The sequence below is a fragment of the Telopea speciosissima genome, chromosome 7 (genome assembly GCF_018873765.1).
Source record: "Telopea speciosissima isolate NSW1024214 ecotype Mountain lineage chromosome 7, Tspe_v1, whole genome shotgun sequence".
In the NCBI taxonomy this organism is placed as follows: domain Eukaryota; kingdom Viridiplantae; phylum Streptophyta; class Magnoliopsida; order Proteales; family Proteaceae; genus Telopea; species Telopea speciosissima.
The window spans coordinates 32834639-32854727 of NC_057922.1; the positions used below are offsets into that span (position 1 = coordinate 32834639).

The 20089-nt window shown below is 37.4% G+C and overlaps 1 protein-coding gene and 1 pseudogene across 1 annotated transcript; both read right to left on the reverse strand.

The window, feature by feature from the left end:
* Nucleotides 1-1260: 1260 nt before the first annotated feature.
* On the reverse strand, nt 1261-7264 carry LOC122668468 (annotated as a pseudogene).
* Nucleotides 7265-9206: 1942 nt separating this feature from the next.
* LOC122668469 (putative B3 domain-containing protein At2g27410) lies at nt 9207-10094 on the reverse strand. The gene has a single exon (XM_043865030.1). It carries the CDS (start codon nt 10092-10094, stop codon nt 9207-9209), a length of 888 nt encoding a protein of 295 aa, XP_043720965.1.
* Nucleotides 10095-20089: the final 9995 nt, after the last annotated feature.

Sequence of the window (20089 nt, forward strand, 5' to 3'; positions counted from 1 at the left end):
CATTCACAGTGTCCATTAGAAAAAGCGCACAAATTAGATTAAGGTGAAAAGTTGTGTAAGACAAGAAAGGCTAATAAAACCATCCATTTGTTGTATCAAAAGCAACAAATCATGCATATATATATATATATATATTGGGTTTCATGTCGTCAGTTTTTAAACTAATCAGTCTTTTGATTGCGTTTGAATCTTACAAGGCCACCTCTCCCCTCTGGCTTTACAAAGTGATTTTTGACTCATTACCTTTCTATATTCAAATTCAAAGAACCCCACTATTAGAATCAAAATCAAAAGCTCTGTATAAATTATAAGTTCTTGTCTGTTTACAAAGCATTACACGCACATGATATATTAGTTTATTTATAGAAGGAAGGAGTCTCATGAGCCATGCTGGCTCACCTAGGCTGTCAATGAAACTTGTCTGGTTTTTTATTTATTTTTTAATTTCTGATAAACAAGCAAGAGCTAAACTAGATTAGAATTGATTACTTAAATGCCTATATATAAGATAAGAGATTTTCTTATTGACATCCCCTCAAATAATTTATAATCTTTTTTTTTTTTTTTTTTTCCCCTTTTAATATGATACACACAATTTTTTCTAATGAGGGTAATAGTGTAATTTCACATGTATATTTGAAAAAGTATGCATGACAATTACATCTTTTGATAATTTTTTTGGGAATAAGACAACAGACAATTAAAAGGAGTCGAGTTCTAAATACACCTATAGAGGTGTCATTTATACATCCGTTTTTCTGTCTCTCTCTTTATTCTCCTTATCACCTTTTTTTTTTGTTGGTAATAAATATATCCTTATCACTTGTTAATACATTATCATCTTCACTTTTAATGTATCTAATATGATTGAAATTTAAAATTTTATTTTTATTCATTTTAAATAATATATAAATATATTTTCTCTTCATTTGTACCTGTCCTCATATTTCTTAGTCCTTGCTTTCCCTACTAAATTCTTAGCTTAATTTCTAGCAAATTTATATCTTTTAAAATCATCCTCATCATCAGTCCTTCACCAAATTTTAAAACTAAATTTCTTAACCTTAATCGTAGCTCAAACTTCATCATCTCACCATCAATTTTCCTTAGATGAATGTTGCCTTCCATTAGATAATATAATTAATCATCTCATTATCTAGGGTATGATAAGACTGAAATACCATTTATGATGCTGTTTGCTGCCCCATGATTGGCCATAGCAGCTCTAGAAAGATAGATCTCCCAAGGGGATCACTTTTACTAGACACATCTAGAAACCAATGCACCCATACACTTCAGCATGAAACAACAGATCAGATAATGCACAACTAAAGGTTCCTTTTGTAAAATAACCACTTTGGTTTATTTGTATATATAATAATGTTTTCTTCCTTTTCACAAAACTTGAAAAGAGAACTGGAGACAGATAACTTTCTTACACTTTCACTATTAATATCTATATATTCCCTAAATTTCTTTTTTATGGATTTTCCGTCCAGCCAGCGGCTATAGAAGGCCAATGCCTCTTTCGGTTTGTATTCAGCAACAGAATGTCCAGCCCCCTGCACCACAGAGAAATCATCATCATCATGACCTGATAAAAAAAAAATTGAATCAAATTGAATTCAAATAAATTATCTAAGTGTTCCTTGTCTGTGTTATCTTCACAAATCTCTCTCTCTCTATCTCCATTTTTGGTTTTATTACAGTGCTATACTTGTGTAGGCATTTGTATTTCTTTATAAAACAGAAAATTTAACTGAACATCCACATTAGAATAAACAGCAAAGCATATTTCATCTGTTAAAACTCTGACCAATTTGCTTATGAGTGTGAAGGGAAGGAAGTTCATCCACCCAACTCCAAAACAAAAGTTGGTCACAGGGTAAGCAAGGATAAAATTTAAACTAGATTTTTTTAGTAAAGCTCAAGAAAATATAGTAACAGAGAAGTTATGAATGTATAAACCTTTATAGTAAGAAATGTGAGGTTGTGCGTGTAGCCTTGTGTATACCTGCAACAGATGAAATACTGCAACAGTTTTTATATATATATATATGCTTTATCTGCAGTATGGCCATATGTCTAGCTGATTCATTTCATAAGATTAATTCGATCAGTATGTCTACCCAAGATTCTTCCTACTCAACAGATGAGTAAATCCAATATTGATAAAGAGAAAGTATGTCTACCCTCCAACTTGGTAGTCATCATAATACCATTGCCCCCATTTATCAGTAATTTCATATCCAAGTGATCAAGTCCATGCTTCAGTCCCAGTAAACGGCACACATATATCATGGTCTCCACTGCAAGTAACACACACTTATCATCTCAGAAAACATATGTCATCAAGAGAATTCCTACCAATATCAAATTGGCTAATGCATTATGGCATGGGAATCTCTTGATAAGAATCTAAGGAACCAATGCAAAGTGATTGACAAAAAAACTGTGGCAATGGAAGTCCGAATAGATGCGCTTCAATGAATACTAGAAATAAATTTAAATCTTGTAAGTTTGACTACATTTCATGCACAAGGTTAATGTTTGCAGCCCTTTAGGAATTTAAAGATTTTGTGAACTTGAAGCCCATCCACCCAACATGTGGATTGTTGTCCCTAGACTACATTTCATTGCATTTTCCATAAACGTGATGTTTTTCATGAGAATAAAAACCAGTCCTAAGAAACAAAGTTGTTTTTGTTGGAAAAACTGTGAATTTTTTTAAGTTTCTTTACAGAGGAATGGCTGCCTCCATATACTATTTGGCATGGATTTTGGAGCATTGTGTTACATCTAGAGTTAATGCCAACTGATCTGGTTAATTGTTTATTAACATGGCTGTATATTCTAAGTGATCCACATTCAGTTCCAATTCAGGAAGGATTATTTTAGGGGAGAAAACTGTAATGCGTATGAGTATCACACCATAAGCCCCCAAGGACAGCGCAAGACATTCATAGGGTAAACACCTTAACTAAGGTAAGTAATATGGTGCTACCTTCATGTGCAGAGGAAAATATGAACTTAGAGATTATGAATATAAATTAAACAATAGCACTTTATTGGTAATAGATAGATATTGTCTTCACTGAAGCAAATATGACAGAGAGCATACCTGAACATAAGAGCCCGGTAGCCTTGAGAAGTAAGGTTCTTGTGATAATTGATCATGCTTCCAGCATCAGCTTTGTAACTAAGTTGGTCCGAACATAACTCCCAAGGACCGATCACACTCTCCTAATGTGTAAAGATAGATAAAGAAGTAGATAGATCAGAGACAATTGATTTTCAGTTGTATATGTAGTAACAAAATAGAGAGAAACTACCATGGAAACAACCTGTTCGGCATGAATTGCTCTCCTAACTGCTTCATTGTTCAACCATGAATTTGCAAATTCATCATTCTGTGTTATTTCAATGGTTACTATGATTGGATATGTAAAGAAAACAATAGACAGGGAAAACAATCATTTCTAAGCAATATTTTTGCAACTTTGTCATCCAAAAAGCATAGCTCATGATGATATATAACACAGCTTCCAAAAGTGGAGGAAGGCCATTTGCATCAGCATGATACCATCTAGGCTGGTTCACTTTTAAAGATTAAATGAGCATGCATTTGCATAGTCCAAGACTAATAAATATAATCTGAGTGATCCAATTGGAACAATTTTCCATTGAAATCGGAAGAAAAAATTCGATTAAATAAGGGAAAATTTTAGACTTGGAAGCTGATAATTTGGCCAAGAGAAGGGTGATTAAAACTTGTAGATTCTTTGGCAAAGCTTTAGTTTGCAACTTGTTTTCAGTTATGAATTTATGTTATTCTGTTTTGGTGGTCATCATTACCTTTTTTGAGGCTGTATCATTGCCTATATTTTATTCTCAATACAGTATTTGTTACTAATTAAAAAACAATGGAATAAAATCTATCTGGTCCATATGCTGGTTATAACTTAAGAAGCTTGATTTTCAGCGCACATATACCATGCAACAGAGACATGGCATTGACTAGAATTCAATCAATCAGTATGCTCATAAAATCAAGCAGCTATATGGAAACATGCCAACTAGAATGTGAATAGCAGAATCAGTGGAAGATTAAAGGTAGGAATTCTCATACTAGACTTAGAGAAACAGAATATGAAATTCAAAATAAATTTACTACATTAACAAGATATAAAAATAACAATCAAATCAGTGTCTCTGTTATAATGTTGGACCTAAGAATATGGGTTTTGAAGAAAGCAAGAGAAGCAAAACAAGTGATGGCTAATGATGATGGAGGGATAGCAATCTTGAAAATACAGAAAAGCAAACCAACAACAGAGCAAGGATGAGGAGAAGCTGCATAAGGACTCCGGCTAGAGGTTAATAGAATATCTCAGAGTGATGCAATTTGATTAGCAACTTTCTTGGCTTCAAAATTTTTCTTCATATGCTTCCTATGACAAGACTTGAAGGAACAGATAGATTACATTTCAGCTTTTCTGTTGAGAGAATAGTTCGTTATTTGCAATCTAACAAGAACATATGGACCTCAGTGTCAGAAATCAATAAAGGGTTTCCACCAGTTGTGAAAATAATAAGGGCTTATAGAAACAGAGTTTGTATCGAAAATGTACCTCCAAATGGCTTGGAAAAATGTTGAAATTTTTAACAGCATTGAACATATAATATGACATAAAACACCCCAGAATTTGTTCAAATTTCGTTTTTAATTATTCAAAATTCTAAGCTTAATAATGGGTTGCAATAATAGAACATTTTCTAGTGGGTGTGGGTGTGCATGTATGTGCATCACTGTATCTGAGGGAAAGAGAGAAGATAAGATGGTGGTGACATGATTCATGAGATATCAGGGGCTGAAAAATAGTGATGTCTAATGTGCACCGGATATTAATGAGGATTTTGGTGGAATTATCTCAAGTGGAATGAAGATGAAAAAGGAAAATATTGATGGTTGTCTATGGGGCTGTGGCATTGTAAGATTGGTACATAACGAGTTCTAAATTCTAACTTCTAATCAGTTGGGTTTTGAACTTCTGGACTTCTTACCCTCTTCTGATTATTTTTCGAAGAGGTCTCTAACATATCCACAAGACATGTCTAAGCAGTACTAACCCACGACTAATTTGTGGATTCATTGCCACCTGCTTGTGATTTTGAAGAATTATAAAAATTCCATTAATGTTCAAGTTCAAGATATTGAAAATAGCTTATTTTGAAAAACTTACTGTGCATGGTAAACTTTCACCATGAATCTGTGGCCATGATGGGACAATTCCATCTCTTACTGCAACTTTAAAAGGCCAAGCACGTCCAAACATTCTCTTCCTTACGGGAAGAGGTCTTTCAGTCTCACCTAACTGCCTGAAGCTAGGAGGTAACTGTAAGGTACTATTTCTTCTGGGCTGCGGTAGCAGGGCTGAAGAATGTCATATATGTATAGACCATTAAGGACCTGGATTTATGTCCAAGATTACACAAAAAAAGAAAAAAGAGAGTTAAATTTATTCTTAACAAATAAAATTTCACTCAGAACTGGTATTATACTTTCACCTTACCTTGTCAATGTTCGAAATCTGAGCTATACATGTAGAAGAAACTGGATTCCAGTAGCTTCCATTACAGGCACTTTTAGCCTCCTGCATACAGTTTTTTACCATAAACTTTCTCATGATATGCACTCAAATTAGAGAAATTAGTGCAAAAGTTGGAATAAATAGTTCCATTAAACAGGCATTACAGAAAGCCATTAAGTTCAAAATAGGGTTATTGAGAACAGCTAAGTAGAATATGACAATTATGACAATATAAGGTGCCTGACCTACTTACCCACCTCATATAAATCATCTGAGATCAAGCCCATACCATGTGCAAATGGTACAAGTGCATTCCCATTAAATTCACCATCAGTGACACCAGTTCCCACCATGTAACCCTACAAATATTGGACTCCAATTCAAGATTAGACACACAATCATTAAATTTAATCATGAAAAATAAGGGTGATCAAAGAGCCATACCTTGAAGTTCAGAATGGGCCTTAAACCTGTCTTAATTCCTGCAAGTGAGATCAAATTATGTGTGAGGATATTATCCCAAACACATAGGTAATATGAGATCAGTACAAAAGTACCTTTCACAACTTCAGAAGCAAGAGTTGGCACGTAGATAAGTACAGTGGGTTGGGAAGGAACTCTGGGTATTGCTGAAACCACTGATTGAACAAACAAGAAACACATAAGTACATAACTATGTTATGTACTATATTGTGTGTGGACAATGATGTCTGACTTGCTCAACTTGCAAGTCTAAGGCTAGAGAACATGGTTGAATTAATAAATGAACTTGTAATATTTGTACATTGCTTTTAAGAAATTGATGCTACCCATACCCAAGCAGTGTTGTTTCCACACCTAGCTCAATATTTCATTAACAAATACCTTGAGTAGAAATGTGTGTGTGTCAGAGGCTGTCTTAAGGTCTCCAGTATTATAGTCATCCTTATTTTTGGAGTAAGGCAAGCCAACACCAGCAGGAGAATAATCCAAATAGATAATGTTTCAGACCTGAAAGGCAAGGACTCATAAGGATGAAGTTTTAAATATTATAACAAAGAAGTTACAGTTTCAGAATTCTGGGATGATTTTGTAAATACTCATTCTTAGATGCAATAGTTTCATGGAACAAAAGAAACAATAAGGAAGGTCCAAGAGATGTGGATTTTTAACCTTGGACCAGCTACTTGGATTGAGATATAGTAGGGGTAGGCTTCCCTTTGTTTTTCCTGCTTCAAAATTGAATGGGCCTGAAAAAACATGAACCAGATTTACTGATAGATGAATCACTCCATTAAATCACAAGAATAAAATCAAGCAGGGACAAAGACTTATCAGTTGGTTACCATGTTCATACATAAAACCATCTAAACTAGAGCAGCCTGGTCCACCATTGAGCCACAGAACAACTGGGTCCTGTGATGGTTTCCTCTCTGAAATGACAAAGTAGTAGAATAGTTTTTTCTCATGGGTCTCATCTATGGTGATATACCTTCAAAATACAAACCAAAGGATACACCAAAGTGATGTAAAAAATCAGAGCTCATTCAAAACCACAAGAGGGTTGGAGATGGGAAGGAAGATAGTACTAACCCAGAATAATGTTTGGAAGGGAAAGTGCCATTGAAACCAGGAAGATTTGTGACAAGGGAACTTTCAGGTGCTGCTCTAATGAGAACTAAACTCAGGAACATGTAACCCAACAGATTACAGAAGAAGAATTTATCCATAGCCATGGCTAGAGAGAACAGAACCTCTATCTTTGTCCTTCCAAAAACTTGAACACATGACAACAGAAGTTTAAAATATATATACAGTAGGGCAGTAGGGATGCGGTTCATAAAGAAGCTTCAGAAACTGAAAATGCCACTTGTATATTGTAGTTTCATCTAACCCACCATGAAACTACAATTTTAATGAGAAAACCGACCGAAAAAACCTGGACTGAACCGAACCGATCCTTATCGGTTTGGTTTTGGGCTGGGGTATGATGGGACCGGTTGAAAACCGTACCACACCGAACCGATCGATATCCAGACCGAAAACCAAACCAAATGAACTGATAAAAAATAATTGATTATGAGGTTATGAACAGGTGAATTGATTATCCATTTATTTCAATATTAGTGAGATTTTGGTTGTAAAGGGAGTTGTTATAAATCAATGCTTCCATTGATCTCCTTGTTCACTATACAAAATTAGTTGGACATTTAAATGAATGATTTGAATATTTGATAGTAAGTTAGTTATCGTCTCATCCATTGATTTCAATATTAGTTATTTTTCCCTTATAATGATAAACAACTATTTGATTTGTGACAATGATTTTGCTACAAACTCTATTTTATCCATTGATTTCAATATTAACTATCTTCCCTTGCAATTCATTCCTCTTGTTCCGATTACAACATTAACACATCAAATTAATTTCCCTATTATTGGTTGTTTACTTGTTTGACTTTGGAAGATGATTAAAGTGTTTTTACAAAATCTTTCCTCACTATAGGTTATGAATGTATGATTTTATTATGGTTTAAGCCTGAAAACAAACTGATCTAAACTGAAATTAACCCGATACTACAAAATCGAAATAAATCGAAACCGTACCAGACCAAAACTGACCGAAAACCAAACCGTTAATGCTCATCAACCTCCACAGTTGACCAATGGTTATTTCTCATGGTTGTTCATTTCAACCAGCCTTTGCATTAAATGATTATAACTCAATACAAACAATTACACATTAAAATGCTCAACATACGGCCAGCGGTTACACCGAATTCTCTACTACAACAGTTAATGCTCATCAACCACCACAGTTGACCAATGGTTACATACCTTCAATTTGATCAATTACAGCATCTCCTAATGGGAATAAGTTACCACAATTTCTTCTGTTTCATGCACTTAAGGATTATTATGGTGCTCGTCAATCCCTACAAGTTATGGAGTGGTTATACTTCCATTATAGATGGCAAGCAGTTTCCTACTGGCAATGAACTTCAATCGATAATGAATCATAATAGCTTTCAGTTTCTCAACAATCAAGCAGCACTACAAACACTCAGTTGTTTGTTCACAAGATTTAGGCTCTCCAAACTGGAAAGGGTTTTTTATTTATTTATTTATTTTTTTTGGGGGTGGGGGGTGTTAAAGTAAAGGGTTTATGAACTCGAAAAAACTTATCGAGTTTGAGCTTTTAGGATTATGCGGTTCCATGGGTGCAGGCCACACCTAGATGGGGTGAAATGATCACCCCTCAGAAAAGCCAGCGGGCGTGCTCTCATTAGCTGCCCCCCCTTCATTCCCCCACAAAGAACTGCGCAGCACACGGCAGGACGGGGCGGCAGTAGAGGATATGGATCCGTCTCCACTATTGACAGTTAAAGCCCTTACCACTACCAAGAGTGGTATAATAGATGATGGAGGAAACACTACAAATTTACACAAAAATATAAAATAGAAAACAATCATGCCACATAAAGATATATTGCCATCAAAATTTTAATGTGAAAAGCCCCTCAAATTGAAGGGAAAAACCATGAAAAAAAAATTCACTATAGCAGATTAATTAGAAATCATAAAGAGGGATATCTCAATGCCATTGTTCTACCTAGCTTGTGGGAACAAACATCATTACTGAAGAACATTAATTGCAAAACAGAGCTTCTTCCCTCCTCCTCCTCCTCCTCCATTTTGTGAAGCTCTGTAGGACCAGATTTGGACTGTATCACCATTATGTAAATGTTTGTTCACCACCAACTTGCTCCAGTTTTTGATTAATACGTAGATGCTGCTTCTGTTCATCACCCATTTTTTGAAGTTCAAGTTCCACAACTCAGGCTTTTCGGCTCCCATTACCAAAACCAATACATCTACAGGTATCTCCTCCTTATTTGAAGCTTGCCTTATCTCTGCATCATTTAAGAACTCTTCCAACTTTACTTGGTTTTCTGGTATGGATAGACGGTTATGACCCCCACTCACATCAGTAGCTGTTAGTGTCTTCTCTATCACCCACACCACATTGTCACCTCCATATTCATTGATTATTGCATTGAGAAGCTCTCTAGGCATTGTTGCTGGTACTGCAGGTGCATGCCTGGGTGCAACTGGTCGATTCACTGAATTATTATTGATCACCTTCTTCTTCTTCTTCTTCATTGGTTTCTGTCTTTTTTTCGCTCTCTTTTTGTCTTCCAGCATCAAAGAAGCATCAGCTTTTCTTTTCTGGGCATCATGAATCTTGGGCTCATCATCAGGAATTGCAATAGGAAGCTTTTCAAGTACCTTAACGAATTTCTTCCTCATCTGACCCTCAATCTCACGTGACTCTAATTTTTTCTTTCTAATCCATTCTAGCAGCTTTGCAGGGTTGTTGACCAGATCCTCAAAATTGATGGCCTGATTGGCATCATCAAACTCCTCTGGAGCTGGAGCTTCTAATTCATCCACCTGAACAAATTCCATGTCCTTCTGATAATTCCGGGCCACTTCCAGGTTCAAACCCATATTGAGCACCATCTTGAATCGAGTCTTGAAGCTGTGACAAACAAAAAAAAAAAAAGTTTAGTTGGAGGAATTCAAAACAGGGAAGAGATTTAAAACAGTAACTGATATGGAAAGGCAAATAATACCTGCTGTGACGAACTGAAGAGAGTTTCTTCTTTTTCTCCTCTTTCCTTCCTCGGCTTATGAGGGGGGTTAATTTATAAGAAGAGTAAGCTCATCAACCGTCCTATATATATATAAGAATTTGGAAACAGCAAATCGACTCCAATGTAGAGTGAAATTAGGAAACCAAATTAGGACTAAGAATGAATATATAACGGTCAAATGAACAAAATAGAAAGTTTAAGGACCCAAGAGAGAGAGAGGGGAAAAAACAAATTCAAAAATTAGAAACAACAACGAACAGAGTTTCGTCCTATTCTCCTCTTTCCTTCTTCGGCTTATGTGGTGGTTAATTTATAGAGTAAATTACACATCACCCCTGAGTTTCAAATGAAATTCAGATCACCCCTTGATTTTTTAAAAAATTTAAATTAACTCTGATTTGGACCCTAATATGACAAATTAGTCCCTATTGTTAGTTTTATGTTATTACATGATGATGATGATGTTAGTCAGTTAAATAAATTTAAATCCTTAAACCACCCTTGTCTAATGTAGAATTACTTTTTTACCCTTGATCTAGAAACCCCAAAACGATGTGAAGTCTTTTTTTTTTTAAATTAAAACAAGGAATGGAAGAAAGAATATTCCCTCTCCTTCCTCAAATTGCTAACCAGAATGGAGTTAAGGGTTTTAACAATGAAACCCTCTTGCACCTGTTAACTGTCGTCACAATACCTGCCGCCACTTTGAAACCCACTATCACCTACATATCACCCTCAACCCTCTCCACCGCCTTTGTTGTATTTTTAGTAATGGTAAGTTTGCCGGTAACCTTGGAGGGGGTGGTGGTGGTTCTGTTACAGATATAAGTTGGAGCAGGCGGTAAAAGAGAAGAAGGATCTCTATTAACAGGGAAATAATATTGGTAGCCTGGTGATGTTCCTAGGAATGGTGGTGGAATGAGAGGAAGTTAGTGGAAGTTGTAGTTGTAGGGTTGGAAGAAATGAAGGATAAAAGGGAGGAGCAAGAGGGTTCAGAGGTTGAGCCTTGCTATTCACATAGTTAAGTCCAAAAAGGCACGAAGAAGTGAAAGACGAGTATGAAGAGGAGGAGGAGGAGGAAACGTCAGAGACAGAGACCCCAACTGTGAAAAAGATAAAAAATAAACAATGAAAGGGAAAACCCACTCCCCAACACCTCACTCCAAACGCTGCCATTGCGCAACACCTCACCAATATGGTAATGGTGGTGATGGTGGCTAGGGCAATGGTGGTTGTAGTGGTGGTGGTGGTGACAGGGGTAATGGTGGTTGTAGTGGTGGTGGTGATTTAGGGTATAATTGAAAATATCAAAATTAGTATCTTAAATGTAATTTATAAGCTTTGGGCATCTAATGTGCATTTTCTATAAACGTTGGATACTTCAATTGTCATTGTTTATCTTATTTTAGTTGAGGTTAAAATTATCTTTTTATTATTTGGTTTGACTTAAGATAACATTGTTACTGTAGAGGGGGACGGATGAGTTTTTTCAAAAATCAGGGGGTGACGTGTAAAGAAGAGTAAGAACACCTATGGTCCTATATATATATGAATTTGGAAAGCAACAAATCGACTCCAATGTAGAGTGAAATTAGAAAATCAAATTAGGACTAGGAATGAATAATATAATGGTCAGATGAACTCAGAGACAGAGAGAGAGAGAGAGAGAGAGAGAGAGGGGAAAAGCAAATTCAAAAATTAGAAACATAAACGAGTATTGTGGGCCCTGCTTCTAAATTGTAAATCAAATTTGCTTGTGGGTCCCCTGCTTCTATAATTAGAAACAAAATCGACTGTTGATCTTAATTTAACTTCCCCATTTTATTAGGTAAAAATTGGAATACATTACCATTCCACGGTCCTAAAAGTCGGTTAACCTTTTAGGATTGGTGTGTGGTTTGTGTGATTACAGTTTCATCAAAAAAATTGGAATGCATTTCCTTCACGGCCTATTGATGTACAGCTACCTAAATTATTGCCACGTATGGATTTGGCTTTTGTGACCTTTGGATAGAGTGGTCATGGTCTAGATTAGCCTTAATCAAATTTCATTGTCTAACGACTAACAATCCTCTTACTTAATCAAATCTTCAATTTGATACCGATCTAGATCGCTCTGTATCGATTTGAATTGGACAGATTTACCCTTGTTGTTTATTTAAAATTGTACCTTGTTACCCTTGTCCTACACCAATCCTTTAATATAGGATTATCCCAAAATCGAGATCGCTCACGATTGACACCAATCTAATCCAAACGATTCTGCTGATCTGCTATCGATCCTTAAAACTACATAAAGATTCACGTGATTCGATAAGATTGCCTATGTCCACGATGAGATGAGATCTGTTTCACTATCAATGGAGAATAGGGTTATATTCAATCATTGTTACACCTCTCATATTGCTTACAAAGAAAGAAGTGTTAAGTGTATACTAGAATTATGGGATAAAACTGGTGTGTTTCTATTGGACCATAGGTGACCCCAACAATTTTACGAAGAAAAAAAAAAACCAACAATGGTTTCAAAGAATTAATTAAATGGCATTCTTGGGATTGTGATGTCTTACATGTAAACGTCCAGTTTGATTTGGCTTTTAGGGTTTTTTTTTATTTTTTAAAGTTTTTGTGTGATCTTTTTTTTTAATAAATTGTGTGATTACTTGACTTGGATCACTAGTATTAGAGAAAATAGTGAAAATCTGCATGCTTAGGGCAAGGCATCTATAATGAAGAATGTGGCTTTAAAACAGTAAACTGATGAGATTGATTCCTAGATCACACATCATTAGAGATCTCTTGCCCTTTATTTATCTTTCTTTTATTTTTTATTTTTTTATGAAAGTAATTTATTAGCACTGGAACAAGGTTTCAGACAAGTCAGAATACAAGGAAAGGAGGATACAAGAGGGGGGAGAATCGAGCCAGTAAAGATTAGCCTGGGAAGAAGCCCCTAGAGAGGCCAAACTATCTGCTGCCGGATTAGATTCTCGAAGGGAATGCACAAAAGAGATACATTGAAAACCAGAAGCCAAAGATCTGCAGTCCCTAATTATAGGATTGATTCTCCAAGGGATTTCAAGAGAGTGGTCGTTGAGAATGTTCACCACAAGAAGATTGTCACTTTCAATCACCAACAGAGATATACCCAAATTAAGAGCAGTCCTTAGAGCAACGTGGACCGCCATAGCTTCAGCCACCAATGCAAAGTTCCACCCAATTCCTTGAGAGAATCCGCAGATAAATAAGGAATTAGAGGATCTGCACACTTCGCCAATTCCAGCATCGCCCAGATTGCCTTGACTCGCACCATCGACGTTGAACTTCATAAAAAGACTTATAGGCGGGGTCCATCTCGCCATTCTAACCATTCTTCTCCGGGGCTCGATAAAACTCTAAACCAGATCCTTTGCACTAGCAATAGCTCTGAGAGTGATAGTTGAAGGATTAAAAGGAACTTGCCTGAAGATTAAATCCCAATAAGCATTCCAAATGTGCTAAATGATTCCATAGAACAGGGAGACTTTGATCCAATTACCCTACTAAGCTTGAAAGGAGTATTCAACACCATTATGATTCCCGATCTGATATCATGGTTAGAGAAGAAATTAAGCAATCCAACTTGACGCCAAATGCTCTTAGCAAAATCACAATTATAAAACAAATGAGAGGAAGATTGAACGTGTTGTTGGCAAATATAGCAATGTGGGTTTAGATTGAGTCCTCTCAAATTTAGGAGATCTGGCAAAGGGAGTTTTTGGTGAAGGGTCTTCCAAATAAGATGTTGGATCTTCGAAGATGTCGAAAGATGCCAGATTTTGATCCACATAGTATTAGATGGCTGAAGATCTCCAATAATAGCGAGATTATAAGTAGAGGCAACCAAAATTTTTCCTGTATAAGTACTCTGCCACACAATTCGATCATTGCAGTGGAAAATTGGAATGGGGATAGTAAGAATTCTGAAGGCCACCATTGAAAGATCCTCTCTCAAATCCAGGATTGGGAGTGAGGATCAATGAATAAATCAACCGAGAGGGGGGCATGAGAGGGAGAGGGAAGGGAGCAGAGGAAGGAGGGAAAGTTGGTATCCAGTAGTCGAGCCATGGGTTTATATCTCGACCATTACCCACCTAATGAAAGATACCTTGACAAAAAGGATCGCGCGAGGAGCACACAGATTTCCAACCCCAAGAAGCTGAAGTAGGACAATTGGCTTGAAGAAAGGTCAACGTAGGAAAATACTTTTCCTTCATGAGTCTCCCCCATAGAGAGGAAGGAGATGACAGGAGTTCCCACCCCTTTTTAGCTAATAAAGCAAGATTCATAGGAGCTGAAAGTTTGATATTTAACCCTCCCTTTTTTTAGGCAAACAAATGGTGCTCCAGGAGATAGTTGGCACAAGAGAACTGTTAACATTGGACCAGAAAAAGCTTCTGCTAACTGAGTCCAAGGATTTTTCAACTGATACTGGGATCTTGAAGCAAGACATAGTGTAAAGAGGCATTGCCGATAGAGTAGATTGAATCAGAACTGTCTTTCCTGCCGGACTAAGGTATTGAGACTTCCAATGCTGCAACTTCTTAGACACTCTAGATATCAGATTTGCACAATGATGCTTAAAGATCTTACCATTGAAAATATGTATCAAGGGAGGAGGTGGGGATTATCTGGAAAAATTCTCTGAGTTGTCTCTTGGTGGTCAAATTAACATTAGGACTAAACTAGGCCGTGGATTTATTAAGATTAATCGCCTGACCATAAGCTTTGCAGTAAGAATCTAGAACCTCATTAAGAGCCCTTGCTTCTGTCATTGAAACTTCTCCAAAAAAAAATGAGATCGTTTGCAAATGCCATGTGAGACAACCTTTCACCCCCTGTATTGATTTGTAAACCCTTGATTCTGCCTTCCTGAAGGGTGATAGCCAATTTTGTTGAGAGGACCTCCGTACAGAGCACAAATAAATAAGATGAGAGCGGATCTCCTTGCCTAAGACCTCTGGGTGGCTTCAAAAATGGGAGGGGAGAACCATTTAGAAGAATAATCCAATTGAGTATTTTCAACACAAAACATAACCCTCTGGATCCAAGTCTGGTCAAATCCAAAGTTAGAAAGAGTGCTTCTCAAGAAGCTCCACTCGACTCTGCCATAAGCTTTATTCATGTCTATCTTAAGAGAAAAACAACCCTTATTGCCTCTCTTGGTTTTCTTGATTTTATGAAGAAGTTCATGACAGATAAGAACATTGTCCTGAATATGCCTACCTTTAATAAAACCATTCTGACTGAAAGAAATAATCTTGTTGAGAATGGGGCGCAACTGATTGACGATTATTCGGGAAATAATCTTGTAGATGAAGTTGCACAAGCTGATTGGCCTGAATTCAGAAACTGAAGAAGGATGATCCACTTTGGGAATAAGGGCTACATACGTGTGATTGAGAGATAAAGTGAAAGTGCCCGAAATAAAGAACTTCATGATAGAGTTTGAGATCCCCTTTCCAATGATAGACCAGGAATTCTGAAAAAACATGCCAGAGAAACCGTCTGGGCCAGGTGCCTTATTGGATGGCATCTTCCGAACTGTATTGTAGATTTCCTCCTCTGTGACTGGTCTCATAAGCCTACAATTATCCTCCTAGGAAACTCTTCCTCTAATAGGCTCAAAGTAAGACTCATCTACGACTGGATTGGAAGAAGCAAAAAGGTCTTTGTAGAAATCTAAGAAAGCCAAGCCAATTTGCTAGTTATCAATAATAGTCAGACCCCCCAAGTTGATAAATCTTACAATGGTCCTGGCTCTTCTCTTGATGGTAGAGAGATGGAAGGATTTGGAATTGTTTCTAGATTTTTGTTGCCAAAGAATTTCTTCTTGGTATGCTAGCTTCCTAATGATAGCAATTTGATGTTTCTCATCCAGAAACCACTGATCATTTCTTAACGTTGGCCTAATATTGTAAAGAGTAGCCAGGCAAGCTTTTGCTCTCTCCATATTTTGAAAGATGTTCCCAACATGATTTTTATTCCACCTCTTAAGAGTTGATTGTAGAGCACACAGTTTTTTGCACACCTTGTAAGAGGGAGAACCGATAACAGAGAAGGAAGCCCAAGCCGCTTTCACGACATTCTGATACCCCGGCTCCGTTAACCAAAAAGCTTCGAAACGAAACGGTCTTGCCGATCGACTGGGAATATTATCAGTGTTGAGGATAATGGTCTTATGGTCTGACGATGTAACAATTTCAGAAGTGACCTTAGCATTGGGAAATAGATTAACCCAATCAGAATTCAGAAAGAACCTATTAAGTTTCGCCTCAATTCTTTTATCTCCAAATTGACGGTTATCCCATGTGAATCTATTATCAGAAAGATGAATATCAGCAATACAAGCTTGATTAATAAAGTAATTCAATGGCTGCATCTGACTTTGAGTGATAAGTCTTCCCCCGACCTTGTCTTCCGGGCATAAATATGAATTCCAATCTCCTACTAGTACCCACGGTTTGTCAATGAATGAAGATAAGTATGTGAAGGAAAGAAGTTGGTTTCTTCTATTTTGTTCAGAACAACTCAAATAAACAAAAGTAGAAGTCCAATATTGATTAAGATCACTGAAATACAACTCGACATGCAGACACCAATCACTCCTCCACAGGATGTTATAGGAAATGCTAGTGGACCACATAAGCAAAAGACCTCCAGCTCCACATGTTGCAGGAGTACAATCAAAATTAGTGAAGCTGAGCGATCTACAAAAGCTGCACAGATTAGTGTTGGACTTCTTAGTTTCAGAGAGGAAACACACTGCAGGTCTATGCTTATTTACTAGTTGGCGGATTTTCCGCATTGTCGAGGGGTGACCAATCCCACGACAATTCAGGGCTAGAATCTTCATTTCCCCCCGAGTGATTGTTTACGGCCAGCCATCGATGCCTCAGAGTCCATGTTCATGTCAGAATTCTTATCGTGCTTGCTCTTCTTAGAGCTCTCACTAAACCCGAGAGTACAAAGCTGCAGTACTAGAGGATCATCATCTTCAATCAGAATAGGCCTTTTTTTTTTTATAGGAGCTTGATGAGAATCGCCCTTGATTGGGTAACCTTGTAAGGTAACCGAGCCATCAGCATTAGCCAGCCAATACCTTCCTTGGTTCTGCAGAGCAGCAGCGGGCATGCAAGCAAGGGTACCAACCTGAGGAGTGTTATGCACTTTGTGAGGGCAATGAAAGGCAGAGTTTGAAGAGGGGATAGTTGGGTTTCTCAGCATCACCGGATAGGGGGTGATCTCAGCATGGTTCAGGTTTTGTTGGTAAGGAACATGGACAGGAATAACATGATTGTTGTTCTTATGCAGATCGAGCATGACTTTCCTGGTATTGGTTGATGTAAGGGGTAACTCAATCCAAAAAGTATGAGCAATGTTAATGATAGGTTGGAGGATTTCAGTCTTGCGCTTCTAAGAATATGGCATATGGGAATCATCCGTCGTTTTCCTTCCCTTTGTTCACCAAAGTGTTGGAGGGAACCTCTGAGTTAATCAAAAAAAATTCATCATAAACCTTGCACACTTGAGAGAGAAGACTGAGACGGCGAGGCAGGATTGCTGCCTTAGGGACAAGGCATAGCTCAACAGAAGGATCAACATTAGCAAAAGCATTCAGATATTCAATCCTGGGTTTGAAAGGACATTCCTCACCAATATGTCCAATTTGAATGCAGTTAGGGCACACTTGGGAAGGAAGGTTCTCAAAAGAAATATCAACTTCTATGGAACCCGCAAGACCCAGGTTGACAATGACTTTTAGTGTAAGAGCATGAGAAAGAGGGATGATTAATCTTGCCGCAGGGTTATAACTGGAACTCACTGCTCTAGCAGGGCACTCCAATTCCAAGCACCTACCAACTTTGGATAATATAGAAGAGAGGATATCTTTGCCAAAAAAATTCCAGTGTAAATTCTCCATCTGGGCCCATAGAACAGCCATCGAGAAAAAGACCTGTTCAGCTAGTACATCTGGGTTCCATTGTTGGAGAACCATTAGATGGCCCAAGTAAATCCAGGGTTGGGCAAATAATATGACATTCATGTCTCTAGCAGACTTAAGCTTGATGATAAACTATTGTTATGTCTTGAATAAAGCAGCCAAAGTCAACAATGGCTACTGAGTTATGTAGATGGAGACAAATGTGTTTCTCCAATATTAATGAAGGAGTGGCTGGCATCCATCATTGTTGAAAAAGGTAACATTGCAACTTCTAAGTCAAAGGAGTAAATCACTCACCTCACACTTGTCCATTGTAGCATTCAAAGACAATGCATTGAAGAAGAAGATAGAGAGCACCGGCCATTGGCAACACATTCCAAATGAGAAAGTCTTGGATGGTGCATCCCAAAGGAGAAAAAAATGAGAGCCTTTTAGGTGGGCATTTAATGGATGGAGATAGAACAATTCAATTTCCTTTGCTATAAATAGGAAGAGGGGATTGAACCAAAGGACAGGCTAATCGGGTATAGCAAACCCAAGCAAAGAATTACATAGAATTCTTGTAATATTTCTATTTGAGAGATAGGAAGAATTCAGGGGGTGCATTTGGGTTTTGGGTTAGAGTGAGAGAGTGTTCTTATATTTTCAGTTGTTCAATAGTGAAATCATCTCGCCGTCTTCACCCGTGGATGTAGGCTAAAAGCCAAACCACGTAAATCCCTGTGTTTCTTGTGTGTGTTTGTTTTTGCGTCATTTTCTCGTGCCATTAAGACCCGCACTTAGTAGGCGATTTTCGTAAAATCCCGGTGTTATTCACAACAAACTGGTATCAGGGCTGCTATCTACCGGTGTCTTGTTATAATGGCTGCACACGTCTCAGCTGCTAAGTATGAGATCGAGAAATTTGATGGGTGAAATAGCTTCAGCCTGTGGCGTATCAAAATGAAAGCTTCGCTTGTTACACAAGGGTTGTACAAGGCTTTAAAGGGTAAAGAAAAATTACCTATAAGCCTACAAGAAACAGAAAAGGAAGACTTGATGGCAAGGGCTCACAGTGCTTTACAATTGAGCTTGACGGACGAGGTGTTACGAGAAGTTGCAGACGAAGAGACGACTTCCGATCTATGGAAGAAATTGGAGAAGTTGTACCTGCAAAAAACTCGCACAAATCGGCTGTACCTGAAGCAATGGTTATACACCCTGCGTATGAAAGAAGGTACACAAATAATTGAGAACCTTGATGAGTTCAATAAAATCATTATGGACTTGAAAAATGTTGATATCAAAATAAGTGATGAGGACCAAGCCTTGATTGTGCTATGTTCTCTACCTCCCAAATACGAACATTTCATTGATACTCTACTCTATGGAAAGGATACTGTTTCTATGGAGGATGTTAAAGCCTCTTTGAACTCTCAGGAGTTGAGAAAGAGAGCATCTGAAATTGGAATAGAAAATCAGGCAGAGGGTTTGGTTGTGAGAGGTAGAGACAAAGCAAGAGGTTCAAGAAACAGAGGTCGCTCAAAATCCAAGTCCAGAAAAATGAAGTGTTACCACTGTCATAAGGAAGGGCACTTTAGAAAAGACTGTCCAGAGAGAAAAGATAAAGGAGATAAAGGTAAAGCCTCTACAAGTGCTGAAGCAGCTATTGTAGAGGAGAATTCTGATGTTGTAGAAAATGTCTTGTCCGTGACCACCGGTCGTTCGAAAAATGAATGGATTCTTGATTCATCTTGTTCCTTTCACATATGTCCCAAGAAAGATTGGTTTACCACCTATCAATCAACCGATGGTGGCACTGTCTTGATGGGAAACGATATGGCTTGCAAAATTATTGGTGTAGGAACAATTCGAATCAAGATGCAAGATGGCATTGT

Excerpts from the sequence above, each read along its gene's own strand:
- LOC122668469 (XM_043865030.1), bottom strand. The coding sequence starts at position 10,094 with ATGGTGCTCAATATGGGTTTGAACCTGGAAGTGGCCCGGAATTATCAG.